Source organism: Palaemon carinicauda, chromosome 13 (assembly GCF_036898095.1).
Source record: "Palaemon carinicauda isolate YSFRI2023 chromosome 13, ASM3689809v2, whole genome shotgun sequence".
NCBI classification, from domain to species: Eukaryota; Metazoa; Arthropoda; class Malacostraca; order Decapoda; family Palaemonidae; genus Palaemon; species Palaemon carinicauda.
The window spans coordinates 139,809,434-139,836,558 of record NC_090737.1 but is presented as its reverse complement, the minus strand read 5'-3'; the positions used below and the strand labels follow the sequence as shown (position 1 = coordinate 139,836,558).

Here is a 27,125-nt window from a genome sequence, read left to right as displayed (position 1 = left end):
GGCTAATTTTTCATGGCCGGATGCCTTTCCTGCTGCCAACCCAGCCACTGAGGGGGGCAAGGCAGCTTCAACTTGGTGCCGGTCCCAAGCCCGGGTAAATGGGGAGGGTTGGCGGCAGGAAAGGCATCCGGCCGTGAAAAATTAGCCAAAACAACTATGGTCAGTGAGTTCTATGAATAAGGACATGGCATACCAACACAGGGAGATAAATGATCCTGATGATGTAAATATTCTATACATTGCTCCTTGAAGAAGAAGAGTCTTTCAACTAAGTTAACCAAACCCTAACTAGACTTAGAATAACTCCAAACAGGTACCTATTAAAAAATTAACCCACTGCCAGTAAAGGAAATATTTGTAGGTTATTGCCCAAATAGGTTAAAACTACAGTACATTCGAAGTGAAAATCATCTTCATGATAATTCTTCCACTACATTTGCTCTCTAGGTAGAAATAAGAATAAAAAGGAAATATTAGTTCACATACAATTGAGTCATTACAATCATAAGAGTTACTAATGAATCACAGGTAAAAAGGCACAACTTTAGAAAACCCCCTTTGGATTAAGCACAGTGAAAAGAAACAACAGACCTCTATCTCTTTCTATCCTGATTCAATATAAATATAATAAATAAATAAAATATATATTATAAATACACTAAAAAACTTCTTAAAAATGGGTATATGAATAACATTGGCTATGTACCAAATTCTGTAAACTACACTCAGTAGGCTACACATGTACAAGCAGATCATAATTCTGTAGGCTTCACGGAAAAACTACTTATGAATGAAGTTGCAATTATAGTAATGATTCTGTAGGCTACATATTAAAATACAAATCACTACTATGTAGCCTACCTATAACAAGAGCGTAAAACAGCAATTAACGATTCATACAAAATCCAAATCCAATTAAGCAAACTACTAAGAAGGTAAATGCCACATATTATACCAATTGTCAGGCCCAGATTTTACTAGGTAAGCTACCACAGTATGTGGGTCTTAGCTAAGACCAAACGTTGCGTTTATCACAACTCCATGTATTCAATATGGCTAAATTAAAGGTAAAGGTGTTTGGTCTCAGTTCCAGTACCATCCAAGGAGATTTTCCACAGAACTTTAGCCAAGTAACCCCAACGCTCCTCTGTGGTGCTCAACCACAGCAGTATTCTTCCCAGTAAACAGCTTAAACTCACGGTCCTGAGGTGGGATCGATCTGTACTATGAGAATCCGAGGCGAATGCATTACCACTATACTAGTCAGGAGAACATACAGTACTTTGAAAATATCAGGAAAAAAAACTTGAATCGAAGACCTGATACCGCACTACGAGTCCCAAAAAGAATTGAAGGAGCGGCTTGAAAGCAATCTAAAATTGCTTAAAACCAACTTATTCTATCTATTGCAATGCCAAAGCAAATTTGTGAGCAAACAACAGCATATATGGCTTCTCAGTCATTACTTGGACTAATCATAAAATCAATTCTAAAACAGTTGTTTTTATTTCTCTTTTTGTGTAGCCATTTAATATTCAATAATATTAATTTATATAAAAATTATTCTAACTAAAGTATTTACACATTATGGAATGATTAACATTTTAAACAAAAAATATTGTGCGCCGTATATCAAAATATATAAATATTCTATTCTTTATCTTTATACTTATCTTCTAGTTTTGTTTTGCTTTTTTAGCAGAATATAGTATCTGTTAATAGTTATAGTTAAAACTTTAACTTCTGTTTGGAAAATTTTTATATTTTTTCCCTAAAATCACAATTGTTAAAAAAAATAGTTCAGGTATCTGAATATCTAACAAAAATAACAACATAATAATAATCTAGCAATACTTACGTGTGGTTTCTGCAAGTGAAAATAATTCATGATAAAAAAATAGAAAACTAATTTTCACGAGCAGAAAGTTCTATCCATTAGACATTTCCCTCTAAACCACTCTGTCATTAAAGTGTTATCTGGAGTTAGTCCGCTCATGTTTGCCGGATCGTAGGCATGATCTGGATTGATAGATTGGGGTACCACTCGTCTGCACTCCCCTCGGTATTTGTGTTCCAGGTATGCGCGAGACAAGGTGGACAACTGGTCCTGTGAGAGGCATGGTAGGCACAACTGACATTCAACTTGATTACAGGTTTTCCTATCTGCGCACTTTGCCACACAATGATCAGCAAACACCACTAAGTCTTTAGAAGCAACTTGCATTTCCGCTTCGTCTTTGGATCGCGGAAGCAAGTTCCTGGAATGAACAATGCGACCGATTCCCACTAAAGTGAGGAGGTTAAAAACTACTTGCTCGTACAATAATCTGTTTTCTTTAAAGTGAGAGGAAGATAAGTTGGGTGACATATTTGCCTCCATCAGATGGACTTTCAGCTGGTCGTCTATGACGAAATCGAAGCGCATCATCTCGAAGAAATTTAATTGGGATGGATAATGCGATGTGGCCTGTATCAGAGCAGACTCCTTACTATAAAACACATTACGAATCGCATCTTTAACGGCATTCCACACAACATCTGGGTCCTGATGAAAAACACAGAGGAAAAGATCAGTCAAAAATAACAATCATACTATGTATGGTATTTAGATGTACAGAAATCTAATCCTTACACTAATGTTATTTAAAATAACTAAACACTTAAAAATACCATAAAGCTGCTTTACTTGCATGTATAACTGGAACACTCAGGCACACTATTCCATCTAATTTCTCTTCCTCATGTTTTGTTAAAGTTTTTATAGTTTATAAAGGAGATATTTATTTTAATATTCTTAAAATATCTATTTTTCCTTGTTTCCTTTCCTCACTGGGCCATTTTCCCTGTTGGAGCACCTGAGCTTATAGCATCCTGTTTTTCCAACTAAAGTTGTAGCTTAGCAATTAATAATAATAATTGAAAAAACTAAATATAAAAAACTATCTATCTTTATAATAAATCAATCAAAATTTCAAACTACCACACAGTCAAATAGCAGTACTGATTTTTGAAGCATCCTTTTGACTTTCAATCCAGACCCTAAAACTCTTTATGACATAAAAAATTTGTTTACAAATAAACCTCTTACTTAACCCAGCACATTGACCACTAAGCAACGTAAGTGGAAATGCCTGGATTTATCAAACTTATCATTGAAAGAACTAAAGGATACCACTGTCAGGAAAAACAATACAAAAACAATCTATAAAAGGAAATTAATTATTTCAATGCTTACCTGTCATTTATAACACTCTAAGTTTTAGTAGCTTTAGCTACTTTGGAAAAAAAAAAAAATACACACAAAAAAATTATGTCCCTGACACAGTAGGCATTTCTCCAGCCAACACAATAAGCTTCTCTCGTCAATAGCGGTAAAATTTTACAACTATTCTTATTAAAAGGAAGCGATTAACCAGTCCAATGAGTAAGCTCGAGATGGACACTTGTAGAACTAAAAGAGTTTACAAGTAACAAAGAAAAATATTACCACAAAGCATGGAGATTTTACTAGCTAAGCTACAATAGTATGTGGATCTTAGCGAAGACCAAAGGGATGAAGAGTCACAGCTCGCAATGACACATCAAATCGCTTTATAGTAGAGGACAAAAGTGGTTTCACTCTGTCAGGCTACCTAGGTAGGAAGGTGTCTTCCCTAACCCAGGCATCGTGTTATCTAACTACAGTACCTCATTAAGGATGCAACAGCCCTTAAAGCTTTACAGACACAATAATATTTCTGTAATCAAAAAGACAAAATATCTGTATTCACCCAGGAACAAACACCATCCAGCCAGCTGACTTCCTTATATACAAACCCACATGAATGACGATTAAGTATTGAAAAAATTCAATCCTAGAATTTATGATAATTTCTATGAATCAAATTTTTGGTGGAAAAAAAGGGATTGGTGGGCTGTGGCACCCTAGCAATACCAGCCGAACTCGGTTGAGTCCCTTATCAACGCTGGGAGGAACGTAGAGAGGAAAGGTCCCCTATTTTCATTTGTTTTGATGTTGGCTACCCCCAAAAATTGGGGGAAGTGCCTTGGTATATGTATGTATATTTGTCATTCATAATGATGTTTCCCATATTAGCTAGGATGGAGAGAAAGTGGTTATAAAACTAAGAACAGAAATTGTTTGGCCTCAAATAGTTTGAAACTGTGTTACTTGATTTTAGAGCTGGTTGGGCAGTTCTTGGATGTATATCTTCCTAATCATGTACTTATGATATTTTCTATTAATTTTACATAATAACAATTGCAGGTAAGCTGAATATGACAGAAGTTACATCAAAAGCTACCAAATAAAGAAGTTGATGGCAACAATGACCATTTTATTTTCACTTGTATTACTTAATCAATATAAAACTAATTACCGGCAATAAAAGCCTCACTTAAAAGGTGTAGAAAGACTAATCATCATTTCTGCTAACAGAATCTGCCTACGGCAAAACCCTGATTTCTCTGCCGTTTGTTAGGCAAGTAAAATAAATTCTACTTGTATTGACATATAATTGTTATATTTGCCGACACTGTGGTGGACGAACCAGATAATGATCAAACAACCAAAATCCAATAACAAATACTGTATGATAAAGCCTCAGTCTGCGAGTGACTCAGAATACATGCAAAATTTTGGTATAAAACGTGTATCAATCACAGAGAGATGTATCAGACAACAAACAAAAATTTGACGCTCTTCTGATGACTATAATACTAATCTGATGACCACACGATGCAATTAAAATAAGAAATTTTACAGTATTTAAAATTTGCCATTATTTTTTTGTTACCTCTAATAACCTGACTCAAATCACATCCTTTAGATATTCTTTTATTTTTATTTTGTTTAGTAAGTCAAGAAAGGCCCAAGTCTTGCCTGAGATTCGTTTACCTTGGGTTCCCTTCCCCAGAACCAAATCAAGAGGTGGTGCCTAGTGTTCATATTACTTTGATTTTAATTTCCTAGATTCCTAGGGCAATCCACTGCATTTTAATGTAGTGTGGCTGGAGTGTGACCGGTATCCTAAATCAGGCAGTCTGCGTGCTACGTTTGGCCATAGACTGCTAACCACTACAGCGTGACTGCCCACTCACACAGTGTTTGCTTTCCATTTGTCAAACAGAACTTAATAAAGATGAGTAACTCCACGTGTGTACATTCATATAGCAATTTTGCACATTATCATTACAGTGTACTTTTAATGAAGTGAATACAATACAGTACAGTAGTACCCCAGGTTAAGAGCTTAACTTGTTCTGGGAGCATGCTTATATCCTAAAATAATTGTTCCCATATTCACTCATCCATAAATACATATATACAGTACAATGATTTTCATTTTAAAGGTTTTGTAAGGGTAATTATTGTACTGGTTATAACCCTTAAAATCATAAATGAATAAAGAATAATTCACAATAAAAAATAGAAATGGATGAAAAATTAATTTGCACTTTAATTTTGAGAAAATTCATAGCTGGCATAACGGAAACTAGAGGACAATCTCCTACCCACAATACATTGTAATACATTAATGAGTTACAAGGATATTTTCACGTACCATATAGAAGCCCGTTCGTGATGGCGAATCGTCGTAACTGGACACCATTGTAACCCAAGGATCTCTATCATTTCTTTATGAGCATTGATAAAACTTTTCAGAAAAACACACAGAACTGTATTCTTAGATAAGGGCTTAAGAGGAGTTCTAATCAACAATTCATATTCTCCACACTTCCCCTAATAGAAGATCTCAAGAATATTTTCAAACACCTCACTGGATGAAAATCCATTCATCCTGGTTACTGTTACTGGTTAATGTTCAGTAAAGTACATGAAAAAACTGTGGTAAGCCATTCACTGTGAAATCATTCTTTGCTCTAAATTCTAGTCATAATGAAAAACTAACCTATCAGGGAAGGAAGTTTCTGTATCTTACAGTTTATTCTTTAAAACTTATACTATCTATTGGCTCATAAGATGATCTTCTCAAAAGCCTCAGAATGACATGAATCGCTCATATGCCTACCTTCTTATCCCATACATTTCCTCATTAGTCTAAGCTTACAATTTGAATCTATGGTGACTATAAATAAGCAAGTCCCAAAAACAACAAAATTTCAACACCAAGTCCAAGAAAAATTCCAACAGGAAAAAGATGAAGAATCACAACTCACAATGACACATCCACTCGCTTTATAGTAGAAGACAAAAGTGGCTTCACTCAGTCAGGCAGGTAGGAGGGTGTCTCCCCTCATCCAGGCATCGTTTTATCTAACTACCTCTTTAATGATGCAATAGCCCTTAAAGCTTTGCAGACACAATAATATTTATGTAATCAAAAAGACAAAATATCTGTATTCACCCAGGAACAAACACCATCCAGTCAGCTGACTCCCTTATATACAAACCCATATTACAAAATACAGAATAAAAATGTTAAAAAAAAAAATACATTAATTGTCAAAACCATAAAATAAAAGATTTAAAATTGAAATTAGTTCACCCAACTTTTAACTAGGCTCCACCAGACACTAGAAGAGTTGGACGACCCAGGCCTACATGGCTGAGGTCTATGAAGCTTGAAGTAGATGATGAATATAGAAGTACTGATTTAAAACCTCAAGATAGAGACAGCTGGCGAAATCTAACCGAGGCCCTTTACGTCAATAAGCGTAGGAGGAGATGATGATGAATGTAAAGCTGAGAATTTTTCTAGATTTGTCAAGGTACAGTAACATTCAATACTTAAAAAAAAGAATTGCTTGAAAATGTCAAAAATGGACTTTCAATAACCTTCAGAACTACATTCATGTACTGCATTAAAAAAAGTAGTCTCACCTTATCATTTGCCCTAAGCCAAGCATCGAAAGAGCCTTTCATGCCAAAACCAAGGTCTTTGTAATATTTGGCAAGAGAAGGCACCTTCCACACAGGCAAATAATCATCGCCAACTACGTATTTATCACGAATTTCGGGATCGAATGGATGGTACTTCTCAGGACAAAATCTGAAAAAGGTAATTGTGAGATAAGTAATATGATACAGCGTAAAGTTCTGTATTTAAAAATTAGAATAATTATTCAATATCATTCATAATATAATTATGGCACATTTATAAATTACGGGACAAGGAGGTTTGATTTTCCATACCTAAAGAGTACATCTCCTTCAAATACGTAAACACGCAAAGGCTCAATAGACGTGATAATAGTATACACTCCTATATCAAATTTGTACCCGTCTACAAGAATTGGATTATGGATAAATTCTTGGACAAAAGTTCCCTCTTTGCCAAGATCCAGAGAATCTATTTTTTCAATCTTAATACCCCTGTGATTGTTAGACTTATGTACAAACATCATCTCCGGGTTTTTCTTGGCATGGGTCAGTAACTGGTCCTTTTCGGCCGGCATCCGGAACGCTTTGGGTACATACGGCAGGCCGGAAATGGCTAAGTTCACCTTATTGGATATGTAACCGGATCCCGGGAAGTGGTTGACTTTCTGGTGAGGCTTCAGGTTAAGCATCATCGGCTTCAACTCTCTGAAAGGATAGTTGTGCGACCACAAGACGTCCCAGTCATCCCCTTCGTTGGCCTGATCGTAGCCGAGCCTGTAGAAGACGTTTGTGACGTGTTTGAGGTATCCAGAGTTTTGTTTGTTCCCTCTGATCCACACCACAGGTTTGGCTTGACTGGTACTCTGTGCTTCTGTAACTGCTATTCCTGCAATATATAACATTACATTAAGATTTCTCATTATGCAGAATCGTAACAAATGCCAATTGAAAATCTAAAAAAGTTCATTTCAAAACCGCACTAAAATATCAGCTTGTCAAATTCAACATATAGAATAATATAACCAATTTTCATTCATGTTTTCTAAGCACAAATCTCTTTATTTTACGTAAAATATTCTGCCTGGAATAGCGAAGTGTTGACCACAGACAATCATTAAATAAAAAAATATGTTTTATTATTGAGGCTCCCAATTCACAATTTAGCCATTCTTTAATATAAGCAGGTTATATTTTCATAGACATAAAAACCAGAAGTATTTTACATGATTGTATCTTCAGAAACTGCTGGATCAAGCATTGAGGCTTGTGAATGATGTAAAGTGCTGGCAAATCCTTCAGCTACAGGGAACTCAGTCATAGGGTAGGGTTGTGGTGGCCAATGTGGTAATGTCCCTGACTGGTGAATGCCAGACTGGGGTTCGAGTCCCACTCAAACTCATTAGTTTCTTTGGTTGCTGTAACCTCACCTCCTTTTTGAGCTAAGGATGGGGGGTTTGGGGACGCCTATAGGTCTACCTGCTCATTCATCAGCAGCCATTGCCTGGCCCTACTTGTTCCTAGCTTGGGTGGAGAGGAGGCTTGGGAACTGATCATATGTATGTATGGTCAGTCTCTAGAGCATTGTTCTGCTCGATAGAGCACTGTCACTGCCCCTTGCCTCTGCCATTCATGAGCAGCCTTTAAACATTTAATTGTCTCATGGAGCATGAATAGCATTGTTCCAATTACCCCTTAGAAATTCATCACATACATTTACTCTCCAACGACCAAGTCCAAGGTGTAACCACATGAGAAACAAGGTCGAGAACGGGAAGGGAAAAAAAGAACCAAAATGGTTTTTCAGCAGCAATGGGTGAATATTCCCACCTAAGAACACCAATAAATGCTTCTCAGCATTCTCTCTCTTCCTCCCAAACTTTTCCCCACACTGTAGGAGCTCACAACCTACAATCATCACACAATCACTCACTCAAGAATGCTCCCTTCAAAAGGTACAAGGAGGATGGGATAAAAAAACATGCCCATCATAAAACTTCCACATAAATTACCTCCTTTACCAGAGCACTTGAGCATGACCTTAAGTCCCTGTCAAAATCAATTAGTCTAAAGTAAATGGAAAAGATTCTACTGCAAGCAGTAACAAAGAGCAGCAGTGCATGTATTTACTACATGAGGCTGAAGACACTGGCTAAACCCACTCAGCCAGGCAGGTGAGTGGGTTCCCCTCACCACTTTGTCATTATCCAACTACCTTATTAACAATACAACTTACATGCCAGTTTGCTCTAGACAATACATCTAATTAAAAAGATGTAATATTTGTATTAGCAAAGGAACAATTCACATTACCACTTTTTCTTTTTACCAATTTTGTACTTGAAGCATAATATTATTATTATCATTATTACTTGCTAAGCTACAACCCTAGTTAGAAAAGCACAATGCTATAAACTCAGGGGCCTCAACAGGGAAAATAGCCCAGTGAGGAAAGGAAACAAGTTAAACTAAAATATTTTAAGAACAGTAACATTAAAATAAATATTTCCTATTTAAACCATAAAAACTTTAACAAAACAAGAGGAAGAGAAGTTAGATAGAATAGTGTGCCCGAGTGTACCCTCAAGCGAGAGAACTCTAACACAAGAATATTAGGGAAAATTCTTTCAAATAATTAAACCACTAAACTATATTAATATCAGAAGTACAGAAGTAGACTGAAATATACGACAAAAAAAGAACAAAATCAAAGCAAAGAAAAATACTGAAAAATTATTTACCTCCAGCATGCGCTTTGTTCCAATGTTCCTCGGTAAGTCTGTGGAGTTCATAGACATTGAGAGCGGTCAGCACAGCTCCAAATACGAGAACAAACATCACCAAACCCATAAACTGCATCTGTCGGCACGAGAGCGAAAGCCCGAGCACGCCACATCTCGCTAGTCCACCAAGCATGGCTTTAGTTAGGGTCGCTACAACATCACTGCAATTGTAAGGTATATATTGATACTGTATAGATATGAATCTAATACATAAATGTATAAAAATAATAAATCAAAACTACAATGAAGACCATAAGGTAGGATATTTATCTACAAGCAACTACAGTAATACCTTAACCCTTTTACCCCCAGGCTATTTGGAAATTTCCAACCCTTAACCCCCAGGGGGTTATTTTTTTCCCAGCACATTTTGCAGTATATTTTTTTTAAATTGCTCTAACAGCCTTAATTTTTGTCATAGAGAGGTCAGGTTGGTCTCATTCTCTTGGAAAATGCCTGAATTTTCTCAAAAAATCATCAAAAATATGAAAAAAAAAATTTTAAAGTATTTTTTTTGCAAGGACGTACCGGTACGTCCATGGGGGTAAAGGGATGAGTTTTGTGAAATGTACCAGTACGTCCTTTGGGGGTAAAAGGGTTAAGAAACGAAATTAATTCGTTTCGGAGTGGATTTCGTAACATGATTTTTTCATAGAATAAAAGAGCTAAATATATTTGAATCATTCAATATACGTAAACCCACCACGCAAATTTCGTTAAGTATCCTGAGAATTTTTTCGTAACGAGGCGAAACAATCTTAGTATGTTTTTTCGTAAAATGAGTTTTTCGTATGCAGAAACATTCGTATCTATAGTCAATTCTTTTTAGCGAGGCAGATTTGCACCGACTCGCAGTGGCGCCCTTTTAGCTCGGAAACGTTTCACGATCGCTGATTGGTTGGACAAGATAATTCTAACCAATCAGGTAGCAGGAAACATTTTCCGAGCTAAAAGGGCACCGCTGTGAGTCGCTGCAAATGCGCCTCATTAAAAAAAAATTGAATATAGAGGTTTTACTGTATAGGGGAAAATGAATCAAGAGCATAAGATATTCCATGAATTTAGGGTCTAAATAAAATTAAAAACAAGTGTTATATTTTGAGTAATCTATGTTCCTCAGATATGCTTCTTGTTTAATTATACTGTATTAGCTAATTCTAGGAGACCAGTTCTCCTTTCTTTGATGTTTAGTTTTCTTATTAATGTCAAGCTTCCTGTAATAATGAAGTTGTCATCCTTTTATATATACTTTATATAATTTGGATGTTCAATTTGATTGAACATATTTAAGGCAGTATCATGTAATGTGTTCGGCAAATAGGGAATGTAATGTTTGTATGTTTACTAATGACTGTTCTGGATTTATGAAATTGGGTTATGTAAATAGGGAATGTAATGTTTGTATGTTTACTAACGACTGTTCTGGATTTATGAAATTGGGTTATGTAGCCATACGCTATTGGAGAAAATCCTCCACTTACATTATGAAATACAGAATGTCTCCATCTTACAAACATTCAGCGATACAAGCACAAATCCAACGAAAGATAACAAAGATAAGATAAAGGAAGATAAAGGAATATCATATATCATTTAATACAGTAAGCGAAAAGGCATTTGTAGTAACCTGATATCTACTTCGTGTGAAACCCAACTATTTGTTGACTTTATCCCTTTTACCCCCAAGGTTATTTGGAAATTTCCAACCCTTAACCCCCAGGGGGTTATTTTTTTCCCAGCACATTTTGCAGTATATTTTTTAAATTGCTCTAACAGCCTTAATTTTTGTCATAGAGAGGTCAGGTTGGTCTCATTCTCTAGGAAAATGCCTGAATATTCTCAAAAAAATTATCAAAAATATATATAAAAAAATTTTTTATAGCATTTTTTTGCAAGGACGTACCAGTACGTCCATGGGGGTAAAGGGATGGCTTTTGTGAAACGTACCAGTACGTCCTTTGGGGGTAAAAGGGTTAGGCCAAAATATAACAAAATTCTAAGTATTCCAGAGGGAGAAGTCTAATTGGAAAGGGACCTCTGGTAGTGGTATGACTCGCCCCAGTTTTAATACTGACACCCTTTAGGGGTGAGCGAGCTGGATATATTCCTAGCATTCCATGCAACTTTTGTCTCTGGTATATTTAGCAGTATTTATACCTTTGAAATGGTGCTTTAAGGAACATTTCACCGGGCGACACAGGTTCCTCGCCCAGAAATAGATTTTTCCTTCGTCAAAATCCCTTTTTTGGAACCTATTAAGTTTTTCAAATTGAGGACTTTCTGTAAAAGTTAAAAGAAGTTGGAGAGCAAGATGGAAACAAAGTAAAGCTTGGAATTACTATACTAGAGATTGTGCATGGGTAAATATATACCAATTATTAAGATAGGCAGTAAACATGCACATGTACCAAATAATATTCATAGAAAAATATATGTTTCTAGTGTATCCCTAAGTGTTCTGAAATATTTTGATGCCGATAACTGACGCATACTTGCATTTTTCAAGTTATACAGATGCCTGGAATATGAGAAAATGTCCCTGAAAACCCATGTAACAGAGGGCAAACAGACATTGGATATTATTTTTAATGCGTATGAGGACAGTATTAGTTCATCATCATCATCCCCTCCTACGCCTATTGATTAGATTTTGCCAGTTGTTTATATCTTGTGCTTTTAAATCAATACTTCTCCATTCATCATCTACTTCATAGTCCTCAGCCATGTAGGCCTGGGTCTTCCAACACTTCTAGTGCCTGCCTTGTGGAGCCCAGTTGAAAGTTCAGTGAACTAATCTCTCTTGGAGAGTGCGAAGAGCATGCCCAAACCATCTCAATCTACCCCTCAATATAATCTCGTCCATGTATAGCACTCGAGTAATCTCTAATTGTTTCATTTCTAATCCTGTCCAGTATTCCACTACTTAGGAGATTGGAATTTACAAAGAGCTCTTCAAACACACTTTTTATAAATCCCATCATATTTACACAGCATTTATCAATAACCTAGATATTTGATTTAAATAAAAAAACAAATCTAAAAACTGTGCATTTTTATATCCAATTTTCTATACCATTAAACATTGACATTTGCAATTCCCTTCCAAGCAACCATTCAGTCATTTTTTCTATCCCATGACACTTTTTAAGCCAAGCACTTTTAAAAGAGATGCTACCCTTATCCTTTTGAAAGCTTTTTCATCTTCTGCGATCATTCCTAAGATACATCCGTTTCCTTTCCAGAGAAAATAAAGAGGGGTTACTGGTACATTTGTGGGTAGTTTGAATAATTTTTATCCCAATATCTCTCGGAAATCTGTATATTTCAAGTTATAAGGACTACAGTAACCTAAAACCTAAGGGGTAGGGTACAAAAAGGGTTTCAAAACTTCTACTCATTTATGACAGTTCAAGCCACCTAACTAATATTTTCTTTTTATGCATAGAATCAGACTAGGCATTTATACAATCTAAAACACTAACCTAGCATAGGACTAAAGTGTTTTATCATTATTTATTATTATTATTGTTATTATCATTATTACTTGCTAAGCAACAATCCTAGCTGGAAAAGCAAAATGCTATAAACCCAAGGGCTTCAACAGGGAATAATAGCCCAGTGAGGAAAGGAAATAAGGAAATAAACTACAAGAGAAAGTAATTAACAATTAAAATAAAATATTTTAAGAATAGTAACAACATTAAAATAAAGCTTTCGTATATAAACTATAAAAACATTAAAAAACAAAAGGAAGAGAAATAAGATAGAATGGTGTGCCTAAGTGTAACCTCAAGCAAGAGAACTCTACCCCAAGACAGTGGAAGACCATGGTGCAAAGTAAAAGTTGAAATAATATCTGCATTACTGTGTCAATACCCCAAGTGTGAGGTATTTGTGTGTTTCCAGTCGTAAAAGTGGCACTCAACAGAATTAGCCTTCATCCAAGCTTGAATTCCAGGCCTTGGCTACCTTACAGGCAATGTGGTAAATTCACACAGTCTCCCCTCATAGTATACATGAATTGTTAAGGTACCGGGTACAGGAACAAGTACCCATTTGCGTAAAATCCATTTTTATTAACAAAAGTTAGGTGTCTTTACCATAATGTTTTACCTTTATTATAAGCCTTTTTTTTTTTTTTACATTTCACAGTAGCTCTACCAATCTCCCGTGCGATACTGTCCAATTCATCAGTGATCACTAATTTGCTTTGTAATATGTTTCCCTCATTGGTTTTTAAATACTGTATCACTAAAGGACAGGCTTTTAGTTACTTGAGCAATCTTACCGGGATAAGACCTAACCTAAAGTTCACCACCTAACCTAATCTAAGAAGTCTTCTCCTTACCTATGAGGGGAGGCTAAACCCCTCTGCAACTTCCCTAGGATGGTCTGTATCATTAGCACTAGAGTATAAGTACAGTAATGGGGTTGATAAGAGTTTGGAATCTTTGTATAATGATGGACCGGGCCTCCCGCGTACCTAGAAAATGGCAATTTCCTTCCCATTTTCTAGGTGTTTGTAAACCATGACCGTTGTTCTGCAAAACTTCTACACAAGAACAGCCCTGTAACTTAACCTATGAGCCATATCCTTACCTACTTCCCTAACATGGGGGGCTAATGGCAACCTGCGATCCACCTTAGACTGCCGAACTCTTAGCTTACCCTGTGTTTGCTTTACAACCTGCTTCACTCCTACCAAGGTAACACAATCATATTTCATAGAAGGCAATCTACTTTACAAGTAATAAGAAAGTTTACACTTGTCCCAACGAACCATATTCACCCCATTAAATATAGTAACAGAAACGAATATAGATGTACTTAAATTACTCAACGTCCCTCATATCATAATCTTTGGACGTTTGGTTAGCATATCTTTCGAAGTGAAATTTTTTCTGAAGATCATTCAAAAAAAATTTCCACATTCCTTGGAAATCTTTCTTCGGCACAATCTATTTGAAAAGGGAGTGGGCTTGCCATTGAGAGTTAATTTTCCATCACAAACCTTACAGTTGGAACAAATGCCAAAATAATCACACAGGAGTGCTATCTTATACAGTCTAAATAATACATAAACTCCCTTTGAATAAAGTTTATAACCCTCGACAGTTTTGGATTGTTCAAGTTATAGAAAAAAATCACTTGTATCAGGTCAAATATAATCACTCTCAGAGTAAAACATTACAATCTTCAAATCTCGGCGGCTAAAAACTGGCATCTCCAAACCAAGCATGATGCTCCCATAACCCAGTCTGAATTCTGGTAATATCTAATTTTCATTGGAGCAAAATAAGAAAAAAACAAAATCTGGCAACTTCCTGAGTCAAGCGGGATTTGACTGGATCATTTCAAATTACCGCGCCCACCAAATAGTACAGTACTCCCTGCTAAACTGATCAAAACATCATCTACAGCTAATTCTAGGAACTAAAGGAGCAATAAAGTTTGTGTCAGGGCACATAGATTATTCGACTTGCAAATTGCACAGCAATTTAGACGATTTTCAAAATAACTCCACATTTTTCTGATCACTACTTTCAGGGGGTATTTAGAACATTCTGAACAGTTTTCATTCTATGCAAGTTTGTGATAGGGTTGAAAATACGAGAAGGCGTGTATGTATAACATGTATGATGATGGCAGGCTAAGAATACGGCAGTCGGTTAGGTTAGGGGGGTGAGTTAAAGTTAGGTGGTGTTCTTGTGTAGAGGTTTTGCAGAAAAAAGTCTTATAAACGACTAGAAAACATGAAGAAAATTCCTATTTTTATGCATGAGGGAGGAATTGGCCGCTGATATACAAAGGCTCCTTAGGGGAGTTATAGGACTTGACCAGCATTGTGCATACACCCCTTTGTATAACGATGGACAGGAATACGTATATAGAATAACATCTAACCTTAACTTCCCCACCTAACCTAAAAGCCATGTCCTTACCAACTTACCTAATGGGGTGTCTATAACCCAGTCATCACAACCTAATTAGACTGCCGTTTTCTTAGCGATAAGATTGATTGATTGATTATTAGATAACTGGCATCGTAACAGTAATAATCATTGATGCCAAAGCGATAGGGTTGAGAATAGTGTTATGGGGCATGGCCATCATCATACATACACCCTCCTACTAGGATAATTTGTTCAAGGACAGACTATATGGGATACAAAAGATATGGTAACTTGTCTTATTTTCTTATTTTACAATCTAAAACCTCAAACTACCCCAGACTAAAACTAAAGTGCTTTTAGTTACCTATATTAGTGTTAATAACATAAGTTGGAGGTATTTATTTTTACCAGTAGTGGAAGTAGTACACGTCAGCATTAGCCTTCAACCAAGCTTAAATTCCAGGGACCTTTATGCATATAATGCAACCGTTGAAATTGCATTCTTGCATACGGTTGCAAGTACACGAAGAACATCAATTATGCAAAATGCATATATATAAACAAAAATCCAGTTGCTTTACTATAAAGTTGTACCTCTGATATAAGACTCACCTTTTTACTTTCCACAGTAGCTCCTTTGAGATCTCAACCACAAGTTATATGCATCAGTGATCACTAATTTCTTTAATAACAGCAATTTTCCAACATTGCTTTTGACTGCATCGGTGTAGTAGTAACTGACGGAATGTAAACAAAAGGAAAATCCTTATAACGGCTCCTCGTATTTTCTTAAGTTTTAATGAGTTTTATAAAGTTCTGATGTAAAAATCTATATTATTTTTAGTTAAATATCATAAATTATCTACAAAATTAATAAATTCGTTTTAATATCAGATTTGTTTTCTGTACAACATTGCTTTTGACTGCTTCAGTGTAGTAGTAACTGACGGAATGTAAACAATAGGAAAATCCTTATAACGGCTCCTCGTATTTTCTTAAGAATTTGACTGAGTTTTATATAAAGTTCTGATGTAAAAAGCTATATTATTTCTAGTTAACTATCATAAATTATCTACAAAATCAATTAATTCGTTTTAATATATTTGTTTTCTACAATGTTAAAATATCCTTTACTTTAAATTTCATAATGAATGTGTCATTCTAGTAGAAGGTTCTAATGTTTTATTTCTTTATTAACAAAAAACCATTTCGTTTGTGTTTTCCTCTCTATTTCAACTCATATTTGGCTGTTCTTGTATTTATCACAAATTTAGCTGAAAATGAGTTATCATACAATTCCCTTTCATAGATTTTTCTAAACTAGTGTATGTGACCGGTCAAAAATGACGGCTGCCATATCTGCATAGATATCTGTGTGCATATCTTGATATAAATTAATTGATAAGCTGATATGCACACATACAGATTCAACCATTTCCTAATTACCTCTTTGGATATCCCCCTCTCACCAGGGCATGACTACTCCCTCTCCCCCTACCCGAAGAGCGGGGAGAGACCGAATAGTCATACGTTTAGCAATGCCGTTCATCGTGGCAGGAGCCCTTGGGCTTATAGCATCTTACTTTCCAACTAGGGTTGTAGCTTAGCTAGTAATAATAATAATAATAATAATAATAATAATAGTAATATATAACCAACTACTTGCTCTTTATTATATAGGAAAGATGACTTGTATATTCAAAGCTTCTTTTCCATCCTCTATATTCATTTACACACACACACACATATATATATATATATATATATATATATATATATATATATATATATATATATATATATATATATATATATATATATATATATATATATATAATTTCTCTTACTTTCTCTAAAGTTTTGTCTACACAACTTTCATATTTGCCTTATTTCCTAATAAACTTTCTTGGAACTTATTAAATATTCCCTTGACTAATTCATTTCCTCCATCCTACAATATGTTTCATAAGCATGATATTGTTTTTTATGTTTCTGGTTTTGTATGTTTTTTTTCTTTAATTCAAGGTAAATATTACAGTTTATGATGACATTAAGTAATTTTATATGTCTAGATCTAAGTGTCCAAGCTCTACAAAGCTTGCAATTCTGCTACATTATGTTCTACCAATTTTTTTCCAAATATATCAGTAAATTGTAAAGAAAAAATATAAAGTTTGGTTAAGTATTGCCCTAAATTCATGTTTCAACTGAGCCATTAAGTTCTTCTCATTAGATACTACAGGAATATGATAGCTTATTTTTTCTTCTTTTTTTTCTTGTCAATTCCATAGTGGTTGGTTTATAAGTCTGCTGGGTAAATTGTTAACAATTTCGGTGAAAACATTGCATGTGGACTGTTTATTAATATTATTATTACTAGCCAATCTACAAGCCTGGTTGGAAATACAGTATGTTACAAAGTCAAGGGCTCCAAAGGGGAAAGCAAATTAGCCAACTTAGCATGTTAAGGAAACAACGGAATAGCAAATACAATATACATAAATGATATGAAATATTCTAAGTTCAGTAATAATGTTAGAATAGATTAGTCGTACATAAACTATAAAACGAGACTCAACAAAATGGACTAAAAAACTTAAATTTGTAACTTTGCATCTTTAGATATTTTTATAAAATATTTATGATATTCACATTGAGGGTCGAGAGGTGTAGGAGATGATGATAAACAACCTCTGTCTTTCTGAGCTAGGGATGGGGCAGTCTAATGCCTTGTCCACACGATCGAGCATGCCCAATGGGCAAACAGTGATACCAGGCCACAATAGTTAGTGAAAATGAGGGTTGATGACGTCAGAAGCGGTTAAACTAAAGGCAGGGATCTGGCAACACTGTATGATGCCAGATCACTGCCTTTAGTTTTCCTGCTTCTGACGTCATTAACCCTCATTCTTACTGAGTATTGTGGTCTGGTATCACGTGGACAGGGCTTTAAGGTCTACCTGCAGTCAACAGCAGTTATTGCCTGGCCCTCAATGGTCCTAGCTTAATGGAAAGGAGGCTTTCCCTTTTTTAATATGTATATATGGTCATTCTACAGGGCATTGTCCTGTCCCTTGCCTCTGCCACTCATGAGCAACCTTTAAACCTTTCAATGATAGGTTTTGTCAACTGGAAAAGTTAAAGAACCAATCTTCAGCTTTCTGATCTAATGGGTGAATGGCATCAAAAGCTTTAGCAATGCACGTTTACCGTAATACCTCCATATCTGATCATAATACGTTCCAAAACAATACTGTAGTTGAATACCGATTTGTATGAATGCCAAATAATTATTTCCCATTACAAATAATTTAAAAGTGAATAATGCATTCCAAGCTCCAGTTGATTCGTTAGTAGTGTGACAGTAATACAAAACTCTCAATAAAAATAAAAACATTAGAAGTCCTTTAAACCTAAAAAACTTACCTCTTTGGTTGTGATATGACAGTGTAAGTGGATGGCGGTGCGAGGAGAAAGGGTGGGAGGGGGAATACCCTTCCATTACATAGGTTAATTTAGTTTCAGGGTTTTCCCCTTTTCCATCGCTTAGGGGCAGGTTTTTCTTTAATTAAAAAAAAATCAATGTTAGATGTTTCTGCCTTTTTCCAGAATTTTACGTTAATGAAAAGGTTTACAGTTCTATGGTTAAGTCAACGCTATCGAGTATTTGAGAGAAAGATCTGAAACATGCATTCTGTTTTCGAGTTAATCAATGACTTCCTTTTCCAGTTCAAATGTTGTTTGCATGCTTTTACTTGACCACTTTTACTCTTACTCTTCTTTGCACCTATGTTTACGAGTTAATGAATCAAAATAAATAAAAAATTATGCAAAACAAAGATCCAGCAGTGTAAAACAAAAAATAATGCAGAGTACGCATTTGTTCATCCAAAACAACGGCTAAAGCGTAACTGACGACGTTCAGGCTTTTACTCGCACTAGTCGAGTAATGAAAACTTGTTTTAGAACATGGGCATTTTCACTAGAAATTTTTTGTCTAATACCGACTAGTTCAAACATCAAAACTTTTGGTTACCGAGGTTTTACTGCAGTTACAAATCACAAAAGCTATCCCCATTCCTTTTGTAACTAGTTCTGAAGCCTCAACCACTTCGATAAATGTAGAAAGTCAGGTTCTTAAATATAATTAACCTTCATACACTACAGCACATTCTGCTAGGTCTTCTTCCTTTGATCACTCTGTAAATACCTATACACGATCTTAGTGAACAGCAGATTGTTCGTGGATTTTAGTTTACCTCTCCTAGGCGAAGATTTTTCTTGTGGAAATATTTTGAGCAAATTATTATTTCAGGCAAGACTCAAGAGTGGAATATGATGTCTGATTTCCTAAACCTTGTCACCCAAATAAAATTTATCTAATCTGTAAAGGCTTTGTTCTTGGCCAACTAAATCTGTTTCACACACTTCTTAAACATCAGGAGATTACAAGGCACTTAATTTTGCACAGATAACCCACATTCAATTCCTGGTACATTGTGTGTGCGTCAGGATCTCAAGAATCGAAAGATTCCAGCTTGTTGGATGACCTCAGGGCTGGGAACACTTGGGACAATGTATTAGGTGTATTAGGTTTTTGGTTACTTGCAAGTAACTATCTCAAATTGCATGATCAGCACAAAGCCAATCCTTTGGAAAAAGACTATTGTAGAGAACTGGGAGGAATATTGACTCAAGGGTTGAAGACTTAATTACAATGTTCCTGTGAAGATGAAGCCTGAAGGGAAGATCTCCTAGTCCGTACTAGCGATGAGAACTACCATAGGTTCCTCTTTTACTGGTATCGTAGACTTGGAAATCTGGACGAAGCAGATGCCAGTAGTTCTATAACCTGAAAATCACCGAAGAACCGGCACGAGAGATCCAATCAAGATATTTTCGACAAGCACATAGAAGACCGATTCCATAGTAACAATACGGTGAAACCGTTCAATCAGTGACTGAGAACCTAGACCAGTGGCAATATGGACAGCTGGGATCATGTAAAGCAAGTGCGTCGTGGGGTTGGTCAGCGAACGTTGTTATATTAGCTGTGCTTGTTGCTCGCACACTCCTCCATTTGAGTGTCGTTTCTGGAACTCTTCAAAGAGGGATTTGGAGGGCAGCAGTGCCTATCATCCTGCCAGGGACAAACATGTTCGGTTTTGTATCAGCCCGTACAGTGATGGAAGGGTTGTGAACCACTATACTGCGTACAAAACTTATTCTATGAGAAGGAAACTTCCTTATTAGGAAACCTTTTGTTTCACGTATGTTGCAAAACGTTGAAATGTCACCTTCCAAAATGGAAACGCCTAGTAAATTCCGGTGGTTCTCTGGACATTCATTGAAATTTTGGCATCACTAGGGTGTCTTAAGAATAACCCAGCTTAGGAGAGGGGCAATTATGGGTACCAACATCCTAATCAGCAGTGCTTGGACTTGGTCTTGCCCGAGACCTAGTATTGGCAGCAGGAGCTTGATGTTCCTGTAATCTCGTACCAAAACAATTTAGCAGGGAGGGTTGGGTTCTGGTACAGTGTTACTCGCCCCCACGGAAATATGTTGAGGAATCATTCTATGTTTCATGAAACTAGGACAAATTAAACTCCTAATCTTACACAAGAGCGGAGAATACAGTACATTTGTCGTTGGCAAAAACGTATCTCTGAAGGAGGTCGAGGTTGAGGGCGATGGCAGTGACCTTCATACTGACAAAGCGTGCGTATTCACTCCTGGACAGGACCAAATACTGGTAGCAGGAGTATGAGCCTCTATCATTTTTTGATCCACCTCCCCATGCTGGGCTAGAGTGTGGTACAGCAACGACCCTCTCATGCATAGAGGATAGGTAGGACGATGTCTCTTAAAACTCTGAACGATCGGTGATTACAGGTTGGTTCTTCTTTTCAGAGCAACTGATTTAGAGTACGAAGGCTAGGCAGCTCACGAAAATCCTTCTAGTGCATTCTTGTACTAGACTGAAGATGGAATTGGGATGAAACTCTGCCGAAGGGACGACGGGACAGCCCTTCTTTGGCCTTAACAAATAGTAGCAACTCATGAATACATACATACTGTACATCTAACAAGGAACTTCCCCCAATTTTGGGGGATAGCCGACATCAAACAAATTCAACAAAAAAGGGGATGTCTCCTCTCTATGTTCCTCCCAGCCTGACAGGGGACTCAACAATTAATAACAAATAATATCTAGAGAGATGTTCTAAAATGTACTCTAACCAATTTTAAGGCCTACATTGTTTTCAACAGTTCTCATAATTCAGTTTGACATGGAGAATATATTTGGCAGCCATTCTCAAGCTTTGATCTTCTCAGAGAACTGAAAGAACCATATACCCTCATGACTTATTCTCTACTCCAAGTAAATCAAGAAACAACTAATAAAACATTTACATTTGATCTACAATTGTAGGGCATCAATGACAAAAGATCATGTGAATTTACAATAAAATATGACTCAAAAACTTAACTTCCTTTTCATTAATTAAAAGGACTAATTTGGTAGGTTTACATTGATTAAAACATACAACCTAGATAGGAACAATTGAATTCTTATCTGACCATTTAAAGACAGCATTAATAAAATCTATGAAATTTTTACAAAATGGGCTACTTAAATGCTTGGGTCAACTGTTGAATAGGTACAGTTTAGGAAAATTTGATTACACTGATTGCACAATACTGTAGCCAATATTTTGATGCTTACCATATATTCAATATAAAAAAAAACTCACTATACCAAGCAACAGGAAATATTTATAACGGTTCCTTTGATGTCAGGATTAAGATAACATATCAGGGAACTGTTTTATTGTAGACGCTCCCAGGACCTATGAGCGTCACCTAAACTGTTTATCTATGCCCAACAGTAGCTTTGGTGAACGAGACCTCGTAGTAACGGGGGATTTTGAGGAGGGAGAAGTCTAATAGGAAAGGGACCTCTGGTAGTGGTATCACTCACCCCAGTTTTAATACAGACACCCTTTAGAGGTGAGCGAGCTGGGTATATTCCTGGCATTCCATGCAACTTTTTTCTCTGGTATATTTAGCAGTATTTATACCTTTGAAATGGTGCTTTAAGGAACATTTCACAGAGCGACACAGGTTGAGACCACAAATACAAGGAACTGCGACTACCACCACAGCGAAATACATTTCTGGGCTCCGACCCGTGTCGCCCAGTGAAATGCTCCTAAAGCACCATTTCTAAGGTATATAACTGCTATATATTACCAGAGAAAAAATTGCATGGGAATGCCAGGTTGAACCCAGCTCGCTCACCTGTATAAGGTGTCGATATAATACTGGGGCGCGATAAATCACAACCAGAGGCCTCGCACCATTTAAATATCTCCTGTCAAAATCCCCGAACAGCGAGGCGCCGTTCAACCTCGTACTACTACTAACCAACCCACGCCAGTGACGTCACTCCTAAAATAGCACGCAGTTTGTTAACCATATTTTGTGTTGTGTGTGAATTTCGCTGGTTTTTCTCTGGATTTACCTCAAGATGTACGACTCCACTGTCACTACATCTAAGTTAAAACCACCACAGCGGAATACATTTTTGTTTCTCAAGGAGCTTAAATCTAGTAGGAAATTAAATCAAGGTAAAAGTTGCAGATGGAATTTATTTTTCTTTAACTTTTAGCATTTCCAAATGAAAAGAAATGCTGAAGACTTCACTCTCTTAATGATTAAAACAAAACATAACTCAAAATTTTCTTCTAACGTACCAATGGCTATACGTTAGGTGTGACCAAAGGAGCACAAACATGACGAACATAAAATTGTGGCACTTGAAACATTAAATGCAAGCACACCAAGTGTCTCACCCAGCTGCATACAATACCTGCCACAATCATCAATTTTTCATTCAAAGTTTCAAGAGTGTTGCACCTTTGGTCTACTCACCTACAAATAACTTCAAGAGGAATTGCTTTTTTTTTTTTTATTGGTGAAAAAAATTAAAAACTAATTCCCTTCACTGTGCTGTTTTGAATAACCTATTACACAACCCAACTATTAACTTCATCAATAAAGAGCAATGAAATACTTTTTTTTTCTAGATTGTTCTCCACCTTCCACACAGTACCAATTGGTTCAATCTACCGGTTCTCGGTTCCTATGGGCTTGCTTTTGTCAATTCTGGCCTGGAGTGATGATATACCACAAGAGGAGTTTTAAATGTTCATTTACAACACTAAGATTTTACAGGACTTTTTTTAAATATTCAAATTAAGGAAGCCTCTAAGAAAATCAATCGTACGCTTTGCTAACGACTAACCAATTATTATGACGGGGTCCTTTAAAAATCATCATTGGCACATTCTACGGTTTAGTCTAAGTCCCAATCGAAAAAAACAAAAAAAAAAAACAATAGGGACCATTTGTAATAATTTTTACTACACTACCATTATCATCTATCACAATTCACTCCAGCCCACTGAATGAGAGAGAAAAAGAAAGCGACAGAGAAAGAAATAGAAAAAGAGAAAGCAACAGAGAGAGAGAGAGAGAGAGAGAGAGAGAGAGAGAGAGAGAGAGAGAGAGAGAGAGAGAGAGAGAGAGAGAGAGAGAGAGAGAGAGAGAGAGAGAAAACGAACTTAAAAATGCTATTCTTCAGAATAACCGAGTAAGGAAATTTAAAATAACACTTTGCTTGGAAAGGCCTTCTTCACCTACATCTAGAGCTGTCCACTAATCTCCTCTAGTTGTTCTATAATGACTTGCAAAGAAGTAAATACTTTGAGGAATGTAGCACACCAATACTTTGAACATTGTAATAACAATAATAATAGACAATAAAAAAAAAAAAAATATTACCAGCAAGGAGCTTCCCAAGTTGGTTATGGCAGAAATGAATAAAATGCTTGGCAAAACATTCTATGAAGGGCACTAAAGTGCCATTATAATATCTTCATTTTTATATACATATACTACTATTTAAGCATGTAGAACATACTCCTCTTTATAATACACCAAAATCGAATACAAATCATACAGACATAAACGAAAATGAAAATGTTATACTTAGATGCTTAGCATCAATCACACAACGAAAAATTAAAATTCAGATATCTTTCATTCAAAAGCCAGTGCCGATGGTCCGCAAGAAAACGGCGTATCAGATGAAATGTTTCGGAGAGTTTTCTTCCTCTAACATTGGAGCCGTATCTTTAGGACCAAAAACCACTGAGCAATACAATGTCATGATAAACAGCATATACACAAGGTGAGGGAAATGGAGATAGAGGACTGCAGAATCTATGTTCCATACCCGCACTACTCTCTAAAGTTTGAGCCTGTATCAACTAGAGAAATCAAAGGTTTTACATGAAAAAAAAAAAATAATAATAATAAGTTTCCACTCCTACACAACACAACTTTGTACAGTAGTTTTATGACTTATAAATCTAGCAAGCAGGACATATTCCTTAATGACCTATTTCTGCATCAGAGTCCCTGTCTATGACAATGGTACTTAAAATTTTTTAATAAATCTAGGTACATCCATCCACCGATCAACATACAAGTGCATAATATCGTATATACAAACCATGCTCGTCCTGTCTCAGCAGAAGCACCATTAATCCACTCGTCACTAGACAACATCCAGAAGATAATTAGACTATTTATCAATGCATCCCCTAGGAACTACAGTCTTTACAAAAATACTTTATGATGTCCTTCAGTAATACACTTAAACTTAAATGTATGTGACAAGCACATAACTATCACACAATAACATTTGGTTTGGTAAAAAAATAATAAACGTGTCCATCACTGCTGAATTTTATGTTACAATGCTAAATTAAAATTGCTATCTTAACGTCGACACAGATGTGTCACCTCCGTGTTTACACTTACCAATCGTCAGACGTAAAGGGAAACGGACAAAGGGGGAGAGGAAATGGCACTCCAGATTATAACTTCGTCATTTGTCTTCTTCAATATATCGTATAAGCATACACGTTGCCACACAACACTTAAACCTTTCTTTTAGCTTAATATCTCCGGGACTAATCCCTCTTTTTTTCTTTTTTTCCGATTTTTTTTTGTACAATAAACGTGTTTTCTCACCGATCACAACACTACGCAGTCTCATTCCGAGTTAACGGTCACCAGTTCAGTGCCTTTTTAAAACAATTTTGATGAGGTACAGAATGATTAACATACTATAAATATCGAAGATCTACTTTTTTTCAAATATCAGTCTATATAAGTAAGCTGTGTGCAGCCTCACTGATTTGAAGGACAGTCGACTATCCAACAAGGGGCAGGTACAGGGATGACATAGCACTCCGATCGAAGCCTATGCGCATTTGTAATTCTTGCACAACATTACATCCATTGCACACACATGCGGTACGTAAAATACACACTAATATATATATATATATATATATATATATATATATATATATATATATATATATATATATATATATATATATATATATATATATAATGTGAATCTTGCACAACTTTAGTTTAATTTTCCCCCATGGCCTTTCACACATTATATATAACGTTTATATATATATATATATATATATATATATATATATATATATATATATATATATATATATATATATTATATCCACTCAAAACAACCCACCCCTAATTCACTGCATAGTTTTTTTTTTTCATGTGCCATAGGAACAAATGAAAAAAATACCAATGAATTCACTTCTTAAATTAATTATATATATATATATATATATATATATATATATATATATATATATATATATATATATATATATATATATATATACACACACACATACATTATATATATATATATATATATATATATATATATATATATATATATATATATATATATATATATATATATATATATATAGTGTATAATGCTACCATATGCCTCTATTCTTTAAGGATGGTGTCACACAAAATATAACTCAAAATAATAAACCGATCTTAAAGCAAAGCCTATACTTTGACTCCACACTTGGAAAGGAGTCCGGCTAAGATCAAGATATTCACCACCCTTCGATACGAGACATTCACTCTATCAATAAGTTATGACAATTCTGTTTTTGTTATGAAATCATTCTAATGTGTTCATAATTCACTTTTAAAATAAACATTACAGTAGATACGAAAGAGCGAGAAGAGAGCACACGGTACACATTTTTAACTATATTGTACGTGTTCAAACATCTCGAATATATCAACAGTACCAGGAATTAATCGTTACAGCTACTCTATATTTTTTTTTTCGTTTCATTTTTAAAGCAAAAGGATATAAGTACATCGGTGTGTAAAGAAAACCAAACTTTTGAACGTCGCTTTCACAAATGGTTTCTAAACGTAGAGCTGCTTAGAACCGACTATCCCTGGCATAAAATATAAAACAAAAAGAATAAATGCACTGGCGAACGAGCCCTATCTGGGGATTGCGTACCATTCCCACCTATCCGTAAATCAAGGATCGTATAACGAAAAATTAATATTACAAGTCATGGTTTTACAGAGCACTGCACTCGGCTTGAAGGGAGACATATGATACATACTGTACATAAAGTAAACTAAAGGTACTCATACAAG

The 27,125-nt window shown here is 35.7% G+C and overlaps 1 protein-coding gene and 1 long non-coding RNA gene across 3 annotated transcripts in view; one reads left to right on the top strand and one right to left on the bottom strand.

Moving 5' to 3' along the window:
• The window catches only part of LOC137652541 (uncharacterized), a 282,636-nt gene that overhangs the window by 130,667 nt on the left and 124,844 nt on the right, over nt 1-27,125 (top strand). The gene's annotated exons all lie outside the window — the stretch shown is intronic.
• LOC137652530 (probable tubulin polyglutamylase ttll-15) lies at nt 1,311-16,279 on the bottom strand. Of its 2 annotated transcripts, none has more exons than XM_068385997.1 (5): nt 11,106-11,167; nt 9,583-9,785; nt 7,157-7,730; nt 6,845-7,013; nt 1,311-2,545 (listed from the first exon to the last, which is right to left on the bottom strand). In XM_068385997.1, the coding sequence occupies exons 2-5, from the start codon at nt 9,755-9,757 to the stop codon at nt 1,913-1,915; spliced, it is 1,551 nt and encodes a 516-aa protein (XP_068242098.1). In that variant the 5' UTR covers nt 9,758-9,785; nt 11,106-11,167; the 3' UTR covers nt 1,311-1,912. The 2 variants fall into 2 exon arrangements, with proteins under 2 accessions (XP_068242098.1, XP_068242097.1); XM_068385996.1 differs by lacking the exon at nt 11,106-11,167 and adding an exon at nt 16,131-16,279 and having other exon boundaries at nt 1,318-2,545.

Coding starts and splice junctions, on each gene's coding strand:
- LOC137652530 (XM_068385996.1), bottom strand. CDS start 9,757: ATGCTTGGTGGACTAGCGAGATGTGGCGTGCTCGGGCTTTCGCTCTCG. Junction 7,731..9,582: donor GAACAAAGCGCATGCTGGAG/GTAAATAATTTT, acceptor TATATATTGCAG/GAATAGCAGTTACAGAAGCA. Junction 7,014..7,156: donor GAAGGAGATGTACTCTTTAG/GTATGGAAAATC, acceptor TACCTTTTTCAG/ATTTTGTCCTGAGAAGTACC.